Source organism: Salvelinus sp. IW2-2015, linkage group LG20 (genome assembly GCF_002910315.2).
Source record: "Salvelinus sp. IW2-2015 linkage group LG20, ASM291031v2, whole genome shotgun sequence".
In the NCBI taxonomy this organism is placed as follows: Eukaryota; Metazoa; Chordata; class Actinopteri; order Salmoniformes; family Salmonidae; genus Salvelinus; species Salvelinus sp. IW2-2015.
The window spans coordinates 44,605,354-44,624,439 of record NC_036860.1 but is presented as its reverse complement, the minus strand read 5'-3'; the positions used below and the strand labels follow the sequence as shown (position 1 = coordinate 44,624,439).

The 19,086-nt window shown below is 42.7% G+C and overlaps 1 protein-coding gene across 8 annotated transcripts in view; it reads left to right on the top strand.

Annotated features, from left to right (window-relative positions):
- The window catches only part of LOC111980624 (ubiquitin carboxyl-terminal hydrolase 25), a 42,491-nt gene extending 41,899 nt beyond the window's left edge, over positions 1 to 592 (top strand). For all 8 annotated transcript variants that reach the window (XM_024011461.2, XM_024011465.2, XM_024011464.2 and 5 more), the window contains one exon: positions 18 to 592. In XM_024011461.2, the coding sequence (XP_023867229.1) occupies positions 18 to 190 (173 nt within the window). In that variant the 3' untranslated portion in view covers positions 191 to 592. The remainder of the gene's footprint in view (positions 1 to 17) is intronic.
- The last annotated feature ends 18,494 nt before the right edge of the window (positions 593 to 19,086 follow it).

The following is a 19,086-nucleotide window of genomic DNA, read 5'->3' as shown; positions in this document are numbered from 1 at the left end:
TCCCCCTCCTGCTGCAGCCAACCTGCAGGAGAAGCTGACTGACTTCCTACCCAAGTTACTTGACTGCTCGACAGAGATAAAAAGCTTCCACGACCCTCCAAAGCTGCCCACCTACTCCACCCTGGAGCTGGTTGAGCGCTACGGCCRTGTCATGGCCTCCTTGAGCCGGGTGCCTGCAGACGGGAGATGAGCTGAGGGGGCAGCAGCCCCCCTCACAGTCCCACGGCCCCCTCAGCACCCAGGCCACTCATCAATGGAACTCTTTTAACCCATGCCTTCCTTATAAACCAGGGGTCACTCGCTATAGCTGTTTCTCCTCTATCTCTTTTGCTGCTATAGGTTTTATCATTATAATAATTATTTCAATTTAAGTAAAACGCAACAGAAATTAATGAACAGACAGTTGGAAAAGAAAGAGCAGGGGTAGTGGAAATGGCGCTCTTGCAGTGATTGAAAGCCAGTGCATGCTGCTCCAAGCTTTGTTAAATGAGGTGGGGTGTTTTTTTGTTTTTTGTTGTTCAGTTTATGCCCCCTCCCACCCCCACCCGCCTCTTTCTAAAAGCACCCCTTCTCTGCAGAAGAAGGATCGCCCTGCTGCTCTGCCACCAGTTTGGTACAGTATTATCACGTTTTTGTTTTATTTTTCTAAAGGAAGCGACAAAATGAGAACCTTGWGATTTTATCAGCGGCTTTAAGTATCTCAAGTGGGTCTGTGAACTCTGTACTGCACCAGAATGAGAAGTTTTAAGTGCTGTGGTAGACAGCCATGGACACTCTGTGGCTTGTTAATAAATCAAGATAATAAATTTTTATTTATGGCCCTTTTAGGCCAAATACATTGTTCCTTTGTCTGATGTCCCATGTCTTTATTTCTGCACTAACACTGATATAATGCAATCATGTATTACATGGCTGTTAACTGTGTGAATGTACAGGTAACTGCCAAAATAAAGGAAACGCCAACATAAAGTGTCTTACAGGTCCAATTCAGCCATTTTTATCTCAATATCATTTCTGGGTAACAAGTAAGTTGCTGTGATTTTTTTTTTCTAATAAAATGGTCAAAATCAACAGCTTTTCAGCAAAGAGCAATTTCTCAAGCAAGAATTTAGCTAGAACTGTCTGTGAGTGGACTGAGTGTGGAGGGGAAAACTGAAAACTACAGTTGAAGTCGGAAGTTTACATACACTTAGGTTGGAGTCATTAAAACTGGTTTTTCAACCACTCCATAAATTTCTTGTTAACAATCTATGGTTTTGGCAAGTTGGTTAGGACATCTACTTTGTGCATGACAAGTAATTTTTTCAACAATTGTTTACAGACAGATTATTTCACTTATAATTCACTGTATCACAATTCCAGTGGGTCAGAAGTTTACATACAGTCGTGGCCAAAAATTTTGAGAATGACACAAATATTAATTTTCACAAAGTCAGCTGCCTCAGTTTGTATGATGGCAATTTGCATGTACTCCAGAATGTTATGAAGAGTGATCAGATGAATTGCAAAGTCCCTCTTTGCCATGCAAATGAACTGAATCCCCCAAAAAACATCTCCACTGCATTTCAGCCCTGCCACAAAAGGACCAGCTGACATCATGTCAGTTATTCTCTCGTTAACATAGGTGTGAGTGCTGATTGAGTTCGATTAACAGACTGGAAGCTTCAAAAGGAGGGTGGTGTTTGGAATCATTGTTCTTCCTCTGTCATCATTGTTACCTGCAAGGAAACACGTGCCGTCATCATTGCTTTGCACAAAAAGGGCTTCACAGGCAAGGATTTTGCTGCCAGTGAGATTGCACCTAAATCAACCATTTTATTGGATCATCAAGAACTTCAAGGAGAGCGGTTCAATTGTTGTGAAGAAGGCTTCAGGGCGCCCAGAAAAGTCCAGCAGGAAAGTTGATTCAGCTGCGGGATCGGGGCACCACCAGTACAGAGCTTGCTCAGGAATGGCAGCAGGCAGGTGTGAATGCATCTGCACACACAGTGAGGCGAAGACTTTTGGAGGATGGCCTGGTGTCAAGAAGGGCAGCAAAGAAGSCACTTCTCTCCAGGAAAAACATCAGGGACAGACTGATATTCTGGTACAGTTACAGGGATTGGACTGCTGAGAACTGGGGTAAAGTCATTTTCTCTGATGAATCCCTTTTCCGATTGTTTGGGGCATCCAGAAAAAAGGTTGTCTGGAGAAGACAAGGTGAGCGCTACCATCAGTCCTGTGTCATGCCAWCAGTAAAGCATCCTGAGACCATTCATGTGTGGGGTTGCTTCTCAGCCAAGGTAGTGGGCTCACTCACAATTTTGCCTAAGAATACAGCCATGAATAAAGAATGGTACCAACACATCCTCCGAGAGCAACTTCTCCCAACCATCCAGGAACAGTTTGGTGACAAACAATGCCTTTTCCAGCATGATGAAGCACCTTGCCATAAGGCAAAAGTGATAACTAAGTGGCTCGGGGAACAAAACATCGATATTTTGGGTCCATGGCCAGGAAACTCCTCAGACCTGAATCCCATTGAGAACTTGTGGTCTATCTAAGAGGCGAGTGGACAAACAAAAACCCACAAATTCTGACCAACTGCAAGCATTGATTATGCAATAATGGGCTGCCATCAGTCAGGATGTGGCCCAGAAGTTAATTGACAGCATGCCAGGGCGGATTGCAGAGGTCTTGAAAAAGAATGGTCAACACTGCAAATATTGACTCCTTGCATCAACTATATGTAATTGTCAATAAAAATTCTTTAACTCTTATGAAATGCTTGTAATTATAATGCTTGTAATAATTATTGTAATTATGACAAAAATATCTAAAGACACTGAAGCAAAAAAACTTTGTGGAAATTAATATTTGTGTCATTCTCAAAACTTTTGGCCACGACTGTACACTAAGTTGACTGTGCCTTTAAACAKTTTGGAAAATTCCAGAAAATGATGTCATGGCTATAGAAGCTTCTGATAGGCTAATTGACATAATTTGAGTCAATTGGAGCTGCACCTGTGTATGTATTTCAAGGCCTACCTTCAAACTCAGTGCCTATTATCTTGACATCATGGGAAAATCTAAATAAATCAGCCAAGACCTCAGAAAAGATTTGTAGACCTCCACAAGTCTTGTTCATCCTTGGGGGCAATTTCCAAATGCCTGAAGGTACCATGTTCATCTGTACAAACAATAGCACGCAAGTATAAACACCATGGGACCACACAGCCATCACACCGCTCAGGAAGGAGACGCATTCTGTTTTCTAGAGATTAATGTACTTTGATGTGAAAAGTGCAAATCAATCCCAGAACAACAGCGAAGGACCTTGTGAAGATTCTGGAGAAAAAGGGTACATAAGTATCTATATCCACAGTAAAACGAGTCCTATATCGACATAACCTGAAAGGCCACTCAGCAAGGAAGAAGCCACTGCTCCAAAACTGCCATAAAAAAAGCCAGACAAAGGTTTGCAACTGCACATGGGGACAAAGATTGTACTTTTTGGAGAAATGTCCTCTGATATGATGAAACAAAAATAGAACTGTTTGGCCATAATGACGATCGTTGTGTTTGGAGGTAAAAGGGGGAGGCTTGCAAGCCGAAGACACCATCCCAACCGTGAAGCACGGGGGTGGCAGCATTATGTTGTGGGGGTGCTTTGCTGCAGGAGGGACTGGTGCACTTCACAAAATACATGGCATCATGAGGCAGAAAATTATGTGGATATATTGACGCAACATCTCAAGACATCAGTCAGGAAGTTAAAGCTTGGTCGCAAATGGGTCTTCCACGTGGACAGTGACCCCAAGCATACTTCCAAAGTTGTGGCAAAATAGCTTAAGGACAACAAAGTCAAGGTATTGGAGTGGCCATCACAAAGCCCTAACCTCAATCCTATATAAAATTTGTGGGCAGAACTGAAAATGTGTGTGTGCGAGCAAGGAGACCTACAAACCTGACTCAGTTACACCAGCTCTGTCAGGAGGAATGGGCCAAATTCACCCAACTTATTGTGGGAAGCTTGTGGAAGGCTACCTGAAACGTTTGACCCAAGTTAAACAATTTAAAGGCAATGCTACCAAGTACTAATTGAGTGTATGTAAACTGACCCACTGACCCTCTGGGGATGTGATGAAAGAAATAAAAGCTGAAATGAATCATTCTCTCTACTATTTTTCAGACATTTCACATTCTTAAAATAAAGTGGTGATCCTAACTGATCTAAGACAGGGAATTTTTACTAGGATTAAATGTCAGGAATTGTGAAAAACTGAGTTTAAAGTATTTGGCTAAGGTGTATGTAAACTTCCGACTTCAACTGTACCTGTTATTGGCAGAGATGTTTGGATCTGTCTTTCCTATTGGTCTGTTAACTAATTTACCGCATGGTATCACCAGGAATGCCAAAACTGGTGTGATCACGCTCTCCATAGCCGATGTGAGCAAGACTTTTTTAAACAGGTCAACATTCACAAGGCCGTGGGGCCAGACAGATTACAAGGACGTGTACTCAGAGCATGCGCGTACCAAATGGCAAGTGTCTTCACTGACATTTTCAACCTCTCCCTGACCGAGTCTGTAATACCTGCATATTTCAAGCAGACCACCATAGTCCCTGTGCCCAAGGAAGCGAAGGTAACCTGCCTAAGTGACTACCATCCCGTAGCACTCACGTCGGTAGCCATGAGTGCTTTGAAAGGCTGGTCATCGCTCACATCAATACCATCATCCCGGAAACCCTAGACTCACTCCAATAAACATACCGCCCCAACAGATCCACAGATGATGCTATCTCAATCGCACTCCACACTGCCCTTTCCCACCTGGACAAAAGGAACACCTATGTGAGAATGTTCATTGACTACAGCTCAACGTTCTACACCATAGGACCCACAAAGCTCATCATTAACCTAAGGACTATGAGACTAAACACCTCCCTCTGCATCTGGATCCTGGACTTCCTGACGGGCTGCTCCCAGGTGGTAAGGGTAGGCAAAAACACTTGCCACGCTGATCCTCAACACTGGGGCCCCTCAGGGGTGCGTGCTTAGCCCCCTCCTGTACTTCCTGTCCACCCAAGTACAACACCATTAAGTTTGCTGACGACAACTTTGTAAGGCCTGAACAACGATGAAACAGCCTAGAGGGAGGAGGTCAGAGACAACCTCTTCCTCAATGTGATCAAGACAAAGGAGATGATTGTGGACTACAGGAAAAGAAGGGCCGATCACGCCCCCATTTACATCGACAGGGCTGTAGTGGAGCAGGTAGAGAGCTTCAAGTTCCTTTGTGTCCACATCACCAACAAAATGTCAAAGTTGTGAGGAGAGCACGACAATGCCTTTTCCCCCTCAGGAGACTGAAAAGATTTGGCATGGGACCCCGATCCTCAATTTCTACAGCTGCACCATAGAGAGCATCCTGAACGGTTCCATCACCGCCTGGTATAGCAACTGCTCGGCATCTGACTGTTCTCTCTGCTACCGCACGGCAAGCGGTACCGGAGCACCAAGTCTAGGTCCAAAAGGCTCCTTAACAGCTTCTCCCCCCAAGTCTTAAGACTGCTAAACAATTAATCAAATGGCCACCCGGACTATTTGCATTGTCACACCCCCCACCCTGCTGCTACTCGCTATTTATTATCTATGCATAGTCACTTTATTAACCCTACCTACATGTACAAATTACCTCGTCTAACCTGTGCCACTGCACATTGACTCAGTACAGGTACCCCCTATATATAGCCTCATTATTGTAACTTTTTTTTAGGCTATTTAGAAAATAYTTTCTTAACTGCATTGTTGGTTAAGGGCTTATAAGTAAGCATTTCATGGTACGGTGTTGTATTCTACACCTGTTGTATTCGGCGCATGTGACAAATAAAATTTGATTTTAAAGTAAAGACACAGCAAAGTGACGTTTTTGACTGCACTGGACCTTTTAATAGGGTGTTGGGCCACCATGAGCCGCCTGAACAGCTTTAATGCGACTTGGCGTTGATTCTACAAGTGTCATTTTGGTATTTTATTAGGATCCCCATTAGCTGTTGCAAAAGCAGCAGCTACTCTTCCTGGGGTCCACACAAAACATGAGACATGAAATATCACAGAATATTAATCGACAAGAACAGCTCAAGGACAGGACTACATACATGTGTTTTTTTTAAAGGCACACGTAGCATATCAATACAAACACACAAGCTATCTAGGTCAAATAAGGGAGAGGAGTTGTGCTATGAGGTGTTGCTTTATCTGTTTGTTTTTTAAAACCAGGTTTGGTGTTTATTTGAGCAATATGAGATGGAGTTCCATGCACTAATGGCTCTATATAATACTGTACGCTTTCTTGAATTTGGGGAACTGTGAAAGACATCTGGTGGCATGTCTGGCGGGTGTGTGTGTGTGTGTGTGTGTGTGTGTGTGTGTGTGTGTGTGTGTGTTGTGTGTGTGTGTGGTGTGTGTGTTGTGTGTGTGTGTGTGTGTGTGTGTGTGTAAATTGACTATGCAAACTATTTGGGATTTTCAACACAATGTTTCTTAGAAAAATAAGGGATGCAGTCAGTCTCTCTTCAATTGTTAGCCAAGAGAGACTGGCAGGCATCGTATTAACGGTGCATTCGGAAAGTATTCAGACCCCTTCCCTTTTACCACATTTTGTTATGTTACAGCCTTATTCTAAAATAGATTTCAATTAAATGTTTTCCTCATCAATCTACACAATAATTAATGAATTGCACTATAACAGTGACAAACGGTGCCCACAAACTGGTAAGGTAAGACACAGGGCCTATATAAAGCTGTCCCAACAGCAGTCCCAACACCTTAYCACTGCTACAGTTAATTCAGCCTCATTTACTGCCTTAAAAAAAAAACATAGCTGATATGGCTGACTTGTTCAAACAAATGTGGTTTCTACTGACAATTGAGATGTACAAGCTGTGGCATAAGGGGACGACAAGCGGATAAGAGGCAAGCCGTAATTTCGATTAAGACAATGAGCAAGAGACGACGGACACAACCAATATAACTTTTGAAATGTACAGCGACAAAATTCAGAACATGGGCTGTTCTTACATATAAACAGACAAATCAAAGTTTATTTGTAACGTGCGCCGAATGCAACAGGTTTAGACCTCACAGTGAAGTGCTTACTTACAGGCTCTAACCAATAGTGCAAAAAAGGTATTAGGTGAACAATAGGTAAGTAAAGAAATAAAAACAACAGTAGTAAGCTCTTACAATATTCAATGATTCAATTTCTCTAAACATTGAACGCCGTTTGGGTCTTTGCATGTCAAAAAAGATACACGTCATAACACTATTTGACGTGTTAAATAAGCTTTTAATTTGACACATAAAATAACGCAATTCTATTATAGAATGTTGTGTGTGCTGAATTTGCACATGCAAGTCAAGCGCCACCACTACTATCAGTAGCACTGCCAAAGCTGTACAAAAAAAAGTTGCAAACAAGCACACACCGGCCACGAACAATGTTTACAATACCGTGTTGGTGAAAATAGACCAAATTATTAGGGTGAGGCACATGGGCTACTAACAGCTTACTACACAACATACAATTTAGCATTACTTTAGCTACAGTATACATATCTCTCTGGCATCCTATATAATTTATGAAGCAACATAAGACATTTCTGTGATGTGCTTGAACAGGAAAGTTGTGCGGCGGTCCTTCGTCAGCAAATTTTGTCATCAAAGAGAAAGATGCCGGATTTACAATTCCGAGTTGAATGACTGTTCAAAACTTATTTCCCCAGTCGTAGCTCGTTTTTCCCGAGTTCTCAGTTGTCTTGAACTCAGTTAGCTACTAATTCCTTCCCAAACCACTCATTGTTGAATTTGCGATTTCCAACTTGTGTAATGTTTATATCCGATGAGCACCAATTTCTCTTCATATGGTAAGGATAGAAAAGGATTTGATTGTCGACTTGATTCATGGTGGCGACTGCTAGCTAAGATTTTGAAAGTATGATGTTGACATGATCAGTCCAATCAAAGCTACTGTAGATAGAATGACATCAAATCACGTTATCTGTGGCCAATGACCTTGAGCCTTCTTGGATGGGCACTTCTAATATAACTATGGCAGAACCCAAGGGGCAAACATTTTTGAGCTCTAACCTTAGAATTGGGGATGACGTACTGTCCCATGAGTGACAGAAAACTGAGCTAATCAGGCGCCACGCTCTGTATTTTCTTCTAGCTAGCCCCACCACCACGAAGCACTGAGCTAGGCTGAAACACCTGCATTTTGGAGCTGCCTTTATCAAGAAAGCAAAAAAGAGACCATATTTGTGTGCTGCGTTATTAACTCAATTACATTTTTTTATACATTGTTTGCAAACTAATATGTGACACGTATTAATGTCAAAATAACAAGCAAAACAGGCAAGCCCCCCCAAAAATGTGTAATTGCTGCCAAAGGTGCTTCAATAAAGTACTGAGTAAAGGGTCTGAGTACTTATGTAAATGTGACATTTCATTTTTTTTTTTGTCTAAAAACCTGTTTTTGGTTTGTCATGGGGTACTGTGTTTAGATTTTTTGAGGGGGGAAATGATTTAATTAAATTTAGAACAAAGCTGTAACAAAATTTGGAAAAAGTCAAGGGGTCTGAATACTTTCTGAATACACTGTATATCAGCTCTCTGATTACAATGAAGAGCAAGACGTGCCACTCTGTTCTGGGCCAGCGGCAGCTTAACTAGGTCTTTCCTTGCAGCACTCGATCACACGACTTGTCATTAATCGAGATAACACAAAACTAGAGCCTGCAGAACTTTTTGGAGTGTGGTGTCAAAAAAGCAGAGCATCTCTTTATTACGGACAGACCTCTCCCAATCTTTATAACCATTGAATCTATATGTTTTGACCATGACAGTTTACAATTAAGGTGATGCCAAGTAATTTAGTCTCCTCCTTTTTGTGTTTTGTTGATGGTGGTGGAAAACACTAAGGCGCCGCTACGGAATCTCCTATTAGTGTTCAATTGGGTAGCGATTTGGTGACAGACACACACACACCCTTTTAACCGGTATGCTCCTTTGAATGTTTAGACAGGCAGCCCAATTCTGATATTTTTTCAAGATCACAATTAGTCTGCCTGTCTAAACGCAGCCTTTGAGACACCGCTCTCCCACCCATCCAGGACATCTACTCGAAACGGTGCCTGAGGAAGGCCAGCCGCATCAAGGACCCCACACACTAGAGGTCGGCATGGCCGATTAATTAGGGCCGATTTCAAGTTTTCATAACAATCGGTAATTGGCATATTTGGACGCCGATTACATTGATCTCCACGAGGAGACAGTGTGGCAGGCTGACCACCTGTTACGYGAGTGCAGCAATGAACCAAGGTAAGTTGCTAGCTAGCATTAAACGTATCTTATAAAAAAACAATCAATCTTAACATAATCACTAGTTAACTACACATGGTTGATGATATTACTAGTTTAACTAGCTTGTCCTGCGTTGCAAATAATCTATGCACTGCCTGTTAATTTATCATCGAATCACAGCCTACTTCATCAAACGGGTGATGATTTAACAAGTGCATTCGTGAAAAAAGCACTGTCGTTGCAGCAGTGTACCTAACCATAAACATCAATGCCTTTCTTAAAATCAATACATAAGTATATATTTTTTAAACCTGCATATTAGTTTAAATAAATTCATGTTAGCAGGCAATATTAACTAGGGAAATTGTGTCACTTCTCTTGCATTCTGTGCAAGCAGAGTCAGGGTATATGCAGCAGTTTGGGCCGCCTGGCTCGTTACGAACTGTGTGAAGACCATTTCTTCCTCACAAAGACTAATTAATTTGCCAGAATTTTACATAATTATGACATAAAATTGAAGGTTGTGGAATGTAACAGCAATATTTAGACTTAGGGATGCCACCCGTTTGATTAAATACAGAACGGTTCCGTATTTCCCTGAAATAATAAACGTTTTGTTTTCGAAATTATAGTTTCCGGATTTTACCATATTAATGACCTAAGGCTCGTATTTCTGTGTGTTTATTATATTATAATTAAGTCTATGATTTGATATTTGATAGAGCAGTCTGACTGAGCGGTGGTAGGCAGCAACAGGCTCATAAGCATTCATTCAAACAGCACTTTCCTGCGTTTGCCAGCAGCTCTTCGCGATGCTTGAAAAACAACACTGTTTATGACTATCCACTCCCGAGACTAGGCTGGCAATACTATAGTGCCTATAAGAGCATCCAATAGTCAAAGGTATATGAAATACAAATGGTATAGAGATAAATAGTCCTATAATTCCTATAATAACTACAACCTAAAACTTCTTAACTGGGAATATTGAAGACTCATGTATTCCCAGTTAAAAGAAACCACCAGCTTTCATATGTTCTCATGTTCTGAGGAAGGAACTTCAACGTTAGCTTTTTTACATGGCACAAATTGCACTTTTACTTTCTTCTCCAACACTGTTTTTGCATTATTTAAACCAAATTGAACATGTTTAATTATTTATTTGAGACTAAATTGATTATATTAAGTTAAAATACGTGTTCATTCAGTATTGTTGTAATTGTCATTATTACAAATATATGTAAAAATCGTCCGATTAATCTGTATCGTCTTTTTTTTAGTCCTCCAATAATCGGTATCGGCGTTGAAAAATCATAATTGGTCGACCTCCACCACACACCCCAGCTATGAGCTGTTCACTCCCTTACTGTCGGGGAGACAGTATCGGAGCATGAGGTCCGATGCCATCAGGCTCAGAGACAAGAAAATATGTTTTGCCCTCACTATAGAAGGCTATATCAGTTTACAGGACTAGTAAAGGCCCAGTGCACTACTTTTGGAAGATTTTTTTTTTATTCCAGATTTTTTTAGGGGGTGCTGCAACCCTACTTCCCGCGGCTATGACTTCACACACGCATCACAACTGCTACTACCAGACTCGTATTATGATTGCTAAATACTGCACAATTTAAACACTTCCCCAAAACACATGTAAATATTGGGCTATAAATTGTGCCTTCCTGTATTATATTTATGCTAAAATGTTTACTCTATTCTACTGAGCCATTTACTTTATGTTCGTATTCTTATCTTTTATTATTTCTTACTGTTATTGCATTGTTGAGAAGGACCCTGCAAGTAAGCATTTTGTAGGATGGGTATCCCATAAGTACCACTATTACATCTTGAAACTTTCAAAGTCACTGAGATTTCTTCTTCCAGCCATGGTAGCCAAAATAATGGGTAACTTGGCGTTTTTATACATGACCCTAAGCATGATGGGATGTTAATTGTTTTATTCATTCAGGAACCACAGGAAGAAGGAAGCACCTGCTTACAATATACTTTGTGTCCCTCATTTACTCAAGTGTGTCCATTATTTAGGCAGCTCCCTGTATCTCTGATTTGCTCTTTGGATACTCTTTGTCAGGGGTAGGCAACTACACTGAACACAAATATAAACACGATTTAGAAGATTTTACTGAGTTACAGCACATATAAGGAAATCAGTCAATTGAAATAAACAAATTAAGCCCAACTCTATGGATTTCACATGACTGGGAGTACAGCTATGCATTTGGTAGAGGAGTGGATCAGAAAACCAATCAGTGTTTGGTGTGACCACCATTTGCCTCATGTAGTGCGACACATCTCCTTCTCATAGAGCTAATCAGGCTGTTGATTGTGGAATGTTGTCCCACTCTTCAATGGCTGTGTGAAGTTGCTGGATATTGGCGGGAAGTGGAACACACTGTCGTACACGTTGATCCAGAGCATCCCAAACATGCTCAATGGGTGACATGTCTGGTGAGTATGCAGGCCATGGAAGAACTGGAACATTTTCAGCTTCCAGGAATTGTGTTCAGATCCTTGCGACATGGGGCCATGTATTATCATGATGAAACATGAGGTGATGCAGCGGATGAATGGCACGACAATGGGCCTCGGAATCTCGTAACGATATCTCTGTCCATTCAAATTTGCATCAATAAAATGCAATTGTGTTTGTTGTCCGTAGCTCATGTTTGCCCATACCATAACCCCACCGCCACCATGGGGCACTCTGTTCACAACATTGACACCAGCAAACCGCTCGCCTACACGACGCCATCAGCCCAGTACAGTTGAAACCAGTATTCATCCGTGAAGAGCACACTTCTCCAGCTTTCCAGTGGCTATCAAAGGTGAGCCTTTGCCCACTGAAGTTGGTTACGACACCAAACTGCTGTCAGGTTAAGACCCTGGTGAGGACGATGAGCACTCAAATGAGCTTCCCTGAGACGGTTTCAAACAGTTTGTGCATATATTCTTCAGTTGTGCAAACCAACAGTTTCATCAGCTGAGGCTTATGGTAGAGAAATTAACATTAAATTCTCTAGCAACAGCTATGGTGGATATTCCTGCAGTCAGCATGCCAATTGCAAGCTCCCTCAACTTGAGACATCTGTGGCATTGTGTTGTGACATCTGCACAGGAGTGGCTTCGGGACAAGTCTCAATGTCCTTGAGATCCGATCTAACATCTCTGGAAAGACCTGAAAATAGCTGTGCAACAACGCTCCCCATCCAACCTGACAGAGCTTGAGAGGATCTGCAGAGAAGAATGGGAAAAACTCCCCAAATACAGGTGTGCCAAGCTCACGTAATGGCGCCGGAGAAGATGGCTGCCGTTTTATTGGCTCTTAACCAACCGTGATATTTCTTTAGTTTTTTCGCATTGTTTGTAACAACTTACTTTGTACATAATGTTGCTGCTACCGTCTCGTATGACCGAAAAGAGCTTCTGGACATCAGAACAGCGATTACTCACCTTTAATGAGTCGGACGAGAGGGATTTACTCCAGACACCCGAACAGGCCCTCATCCCCGTCATTTGCATAAGAAAAGGACGGAAGAGCTATCGCAGAAGGAGACCGGGGTACCTTGTGAGCATCCGCCGATGAGTGGCTAATCTGCCTTTGCCATCGGTCCTATAGGCCAACATGCAATCTCTGGATAATAAATTGGACGAACTATAAGCACGTATATCCTACCAACGGGACCTTAAAAACTGTAATATCTTATGTTTCATCGAGTCGTGGCTGAACAACGACATGAATAACATACAGCTGGCGGGTTAAACACTGTATCGGCAGAATAAAACAGCAGCCTCTGGTAAGACTAGGGGTGGCTATCTATGTATATTTGTAAACAACAGCTGGTGCACGATATCTAAGGAAGTCTCAAGGTTTTGCTCGCCTGACGTAGAGTATCTCATGATAAGCTGTAGACCACACTACCTAGAGAGTTTTCATCTGTATTTTTCGTAGCTGTCATCTACATACCACCACAGATGGATGCTGGCACTAAACTGCACTCAATGACCTGTATAACGCTATAAGCAAACAGGAAAACGTTCATCCAGAGGCAGCGCTCCTGGTGGCCGGGCATTTTAATGCAGGGAAACTTAAATCCGTTTTACCTTATTTCTACCAGCATGTTAAATGTGCAACCAGAGGGGGAAAAAACTCTAGATCACCTTTACTCTACACAGAGAGAAGTGTACAAACCTGTCCCTCGACATCCATTTGGCAAATCTGACCATAATTATTTTCTCCTGATTCCTGCTAACAAGCAAAAATTAAAGCAGGAAGCACCAGTGACTCGGTCAATAAAAAAGTGCTCAGATGAAGCAGAAGCTGAGCTACAGGATTGTTTTTCTAGCACAGACTGGAATATGTTCTGGGATTCTTCTGATGGCATTGAGGAGCACACCACATCAGTCACTAGCTTCATCAATAAGTGCATCGATGACATCGTCCCCACAGTGACCATACGTACATACCCCAACCAGAAGCCATGGATTACAGGCAACATCCACACTGAGCTAAAGGCTAGAGCTGCCGCTTTCAAGGAACGGCACTCTAACCCAGAAGCTTAAAAGAAATCCCGCTATGCCCTCCAACGAACCATCAAACAGGCAAAGCGTCAGTACAGGACAAAGATCGAATCGTACTACACCGGATCTGACGCTCATCGGATATGGCAGGGCTTGCAAACTATTACAGATTACAAAGGGAAGAACAGCTGAGAGCTGCCCAGTGACACGAGCCTACCAGACGAGCTAAATTACCTTTATGCTCGCTTCGAGGCAAGTAACACTGAAACATGCATGAGAGCACCAGCTGTTCCGGATGACTGTGTGATCACGCTCTTGGCAGCCAATGTGAGCAAGACCTTTAAACAGGTCAACATTCACAAGGCCGCAGGGCCAGACGGATTACCAGGATGTGTACTCCGAGCATGCGCTGACCAACTGGCAAGTGTCTTCACTGACATTTTCAACCTCTCCCTGTCTGAGTCTGTAATACCAACATGTTTCAAGCAGACCACCATAGTCCCTGTGCCCAAGAACACTAAGGTAACCTGCCTTAATGACTACCGACCCGTAGCACTCATGTCTGTCGCCATGAAGTGCTTTGAAAGGCTGTTCATGGCTCACATCAACGCCATTGTCCCAGAAACSCTAGACCCACTCCAATTTGCATACCGCCCCAACATATCCAGAGATGATGCAATCTCTATTGCACTCCACGCTGCCCTTTCACAGCTCATCACTAAGCTAGACCCTGGAACTTAACACTTCCCTCTGCAACTGGATCCTGGACTTCCTGATGGGCCACCCCCGGGTGGTAAGGGTAGGTAACAACACGTCCGCAACGCTGATCCTCAACACGGGGGCCCCTCAGAGGTGTGTGCTCAGTCCCCTCCTGTACTCCCTGTTCAATCATGACTGCACGGCCAGGCACGACTCCAACACCCTCATTAAGTTTGCAGACGACGCAACTGTGGTAGGCCTGATCACCGACAACGACAAGACAGCCTATAGGGAGGAGGTCAGAGACATGACCGTGTGGTGCAAAGACAACAACCTCTCCCTCAACGTGATCAAGACAAAGATGATGATTGTGGACTACAGGAAAAGGAGGACCGAGCACGCCCCCATTCTCATCGACGGGGCTGTAGTGGAGCAGGTTGAGAGYTTCAAGTTCCTTGGCGTCCACATCACCAACAAACTAACATGGTCCAAGCACACCAAGACAGTCATGAAGAACGACAAAACCTATTACCCCTCAGGAGAAAAGATTTATCATGGGTCCTCAGATCCTCAAAAGGTTCTACAGCTCCACCATTGAGAGCATCCTGCGTGATCAAGACAAAGATGATGATTGTGGACTACAGGAAAAGGAGGACCGAGCACGCCCCCATTCTCATCGACGGGGCTGTAGTGGAGCAGGTTGAGAGCTTCAAGTTCCTTGGCCTCCACATCACCAACAAACTAACATGGTCCAAGCACACCAAGACAGTCGTGAAGAACGACAACCTATTACCCCTCAGGAGAAAAGATTTATCATGGGTCCTCAGATCCTCAAAAGGTTCTACAGCTCCACCATTGAGAGCATCCTGACGGGTTCCATCAGTGCCTGGTATGGCAACTGCTCAGGCCTCTGACCGCAAGGCAATACAGAGGGTAGTGCGTACTGCCCAGAACATCACTGGGGCCAAGCTTCCTGCCATTCAGGACCTCTATACCAGGCGGTGTCAGAGGAAGGCCCTATAAATTGTCAAAGACTGAAGCCACCTTAGTCATAGACTGTACTCTCTGCTACTGCACGGCAAGCAGTACCGGAGCACAAAGTCTAGGTCCAAGAGGCTTCTAAACAGCTTCTACCCCCAATCCATAAGACTCCTGAACATCTAATCAAATGGCTATAGTTAGTTAAACTATAGGCATAAATAATCCCTCAATTGTTTCGAGCTCTGGTTGTAATGCGAGCACGCTCATTCCACCCACTCTTCAATTCAGCCAGGCAGGTAACGTTACAGAACTGACTGAGTCGCTGCCAAACATCACATCGATATTAATGTTTATGAATGGGTTTTACCAGACCCAACCAACCCGAAAAGTGCAAAAAAATGCGTAAAATACTGACACTGAGCTTGGGTGAATCAGCCCTGAAGAGCCGCACGAAGGGGGAGAGACAAAGTTGCAGCAGGGGCTAGTGCCAGTTCTACATTGCATGACCTTTTCTCTGCAGTAACCTCCAGAGCTTCAGCAGCAACAAAACAACCAGCAGCACAACCAGACCAACAGGTAAATAAACATTTCAAACGTGAATTAGTTATCTGTATAGTTACATTTTGAATGATGAAAAGAGCTAGTTAGCCTGTTAGCTAACGTTAGCAAGCCATAGTTTACCAGCTAGCTTAAGCTAGCCAATTAACGTTAGCGAGCTAGTTTCCTTAGCCAAGGAACTGAAGCTGAAGTATTAAACTATTTATAGATAACTATAGCACTTTCTCTATGCCTCCTTCAAGGAAGTTGATATGGGACAGTGAGTGTGTTGAATGAGTTGGGCGAAATGATGCTAGCCAGCAAACGTTAGCCAACTTGGCTAAAATAGATAGCAAGCCACTACAATGTTAGTTAGTTAGCTAACATTTGGCTAGTTAGCTAGCAAACCCCACCACTGCACTGTTAATTTCTGTATACAGAACACTGACGTTACATTTTTCCATCAAAGCCAGTGAAGATCTGCTAAGTTATGAACTAGGCATCATTCAGCACCATTGTTGAAAGTAGTTTCTACATCTGCTCTTTATGGCAAGCAATAACGTTAGGCATCTAATACATTTCTCGTGAAACCATAGTTTTAATTACCATTGTAATTACCATTTGTTTGTTTAATGTCTATAATATGGTATGTATGTTTATTATGTCTGTTCAGTGATTATAAACCTACAGGCATGGATTTGAAGGGAATATTAAAATACTTGCAATATGTAGGTACGGTAATACTGACAAGTTAATAATTGTTATTTGTTTTCTTACTTGCAGAATCATCAACCTGAGTCCTCCTCAAACCTCTCTTCATGGGTCCGAAACAATGATTCATAGCGTGCAGAGATCCTATGGACAATGAAGAGTGTCTTCTCCCACTACTCCTGCAAAATTGTGGAGGACAACGCCACAATTTCCACCTGGATTTTTCCAGACTGTGCTATTGCCAAGTCATATGCCTGTAGGGAGAAGACAGCCTACATGATCAGTCATGGTCTTGCACATTACTTTCGGCACCACCTCCTGGACAAGTTGCAGAAGAATGAAGGTTATGTGCTGCTTTTTGACGAATCGCTCAACAAACCACATCAGCTCAAGCAAATGGATGTCCACATAAGATATTTAGACCCCACAACCAACAAGGTTACCATGCACTATCTGGACTCACCCTTCATGGGACATGGCACAGCTAAGGACTGTCTTTCTCACTTCACAGAGTTGAGAGAAAATTAACATGTCCCACACTCTACAAATTTGATGGATGGACCAAATGTTAACCACAAGTTTTACGAGTATTCACATCTGTCCTTGCAGAAGCCACAGATTTAGAGCTAATTGACACTGCAACATTTTCCTTGCAGTGTCCATAACGTGTTTCGAAAAGCATTTGACTTCATAAACTGGGGTGTAAAGGGCACTTTAAATACTTTCTATAGACTGATGCATGACTTTCCAGCAAGACGGGATGATTTTGTGACAATCGCAAGTTCCTCAGTTTTCCCTAAAGTTTTGTTGACATTGCTGGGTAGAAAACAGAAGTTGCAACTAGAGCCTTAGAGGTTTTGCCAAACCCAGTAACAATTGTACAAATGGTCGAAAGTGATAAATCCTACAGAACACCGACATGCATTACATTCACAGCTGTAAAAGAAGCAATAGCAGACCAACTTCTCCCAGCAACCAGTTTGGTACCTTCAAAGCTACCAAACTGATAGTCCCATAATCACATTCCTGACAGGAGACAGGGCAGACCTATTGACCAATGTCATGAGTAGAGTCTTGAAGAAAGAGGTGAGACACACTTACACAGCCCCCAAACTCTCAAAATGCTCTGTGACAGAGGTTGATGCCGTGGACATAGGGATTTCTACATGTAGTGTGCTAAAACAAGTGGCTAGCAAAGTGAGTGAGAGGAGGACTTTTTTTGTTTAAGTGACACAAAGTACCTCTTTCAGTTGTTGAGGCTCAAAACCCCAATCAAGTCCAGTTTTGTGAGACAGGCTGCTTGTCCCGACCCACAACAGATGGCATGGAATCTTGCTTTTTGAGAGCAAATTCAAACATCTTTTCACACGCTTCATTGACCTGTAGTGTTTTCCTCAGGCATGATGTCACGATGCCCAAAGGCAGGTGGAGTGTTTCATACAGCAGGATGTGTTGAGACATCACAGACATGGCGAGTATGATCTGCAGAGGACTGCTCTGGACACCTTTTTAGAGCATCTGAAGGGTAAGGAGAACTACAGAGACCTGTGACAAGTAAATTGTCAAATTTTCCTTTGTGCTCTTCCATGGACAGGCCTCAGTAGAAAGGGGGTTTTCAGTCAACTCTGCTCTCACTGTTGTCAACAAAAAGGAGCAGTGCTACACAGCACAGAGACTGGTGTATGACACTGTAGAGAATTTGGGTAGACTTTTAAAAAAGTTGTCAACCTCACCAATACATCCTCCTCCAAGGCAGAAATATCAATACTACCTAGATGCACAGCAGAACCACAGGATGGCAGAGAAAATAAAAGGGGAAGAACAAAGACCTGAAAGAATGAGACGCCTGGAAAAGGACATAACTCCTGCACAAAGAAATGGAAAAGGTAGCTGCAGAGGCAGACCTCAAAGTCCAGAGTATGTATAATCAAGTGTAGCAGCTTCTGAAGATTAAAATGTTGAGCTTGGACTGTTGTGAGCACATGACACACTCACTCACTCTCTTTAGTATACTTTTATTAACTTTATTGACATGGATAAAAAAAAAAAAAATGTATTCAGAGAGAGAAAGGTCTGAATGATCTATCAGGTGAGCGGTGAAGTTGATCTTTGCAATGTCCACACTCTTTTAAATGTGTGCTATACCATAGATGTTTTTTCATTAGACAACAGGTCGCTAGTTTTCTCGCCTTCATCCACCATTTGCTTTCAAAGTCTTTCAACCATTATGACTATTAGCTAAACAGCTTGTTGCATAGTCTCATCCCTCTGATAT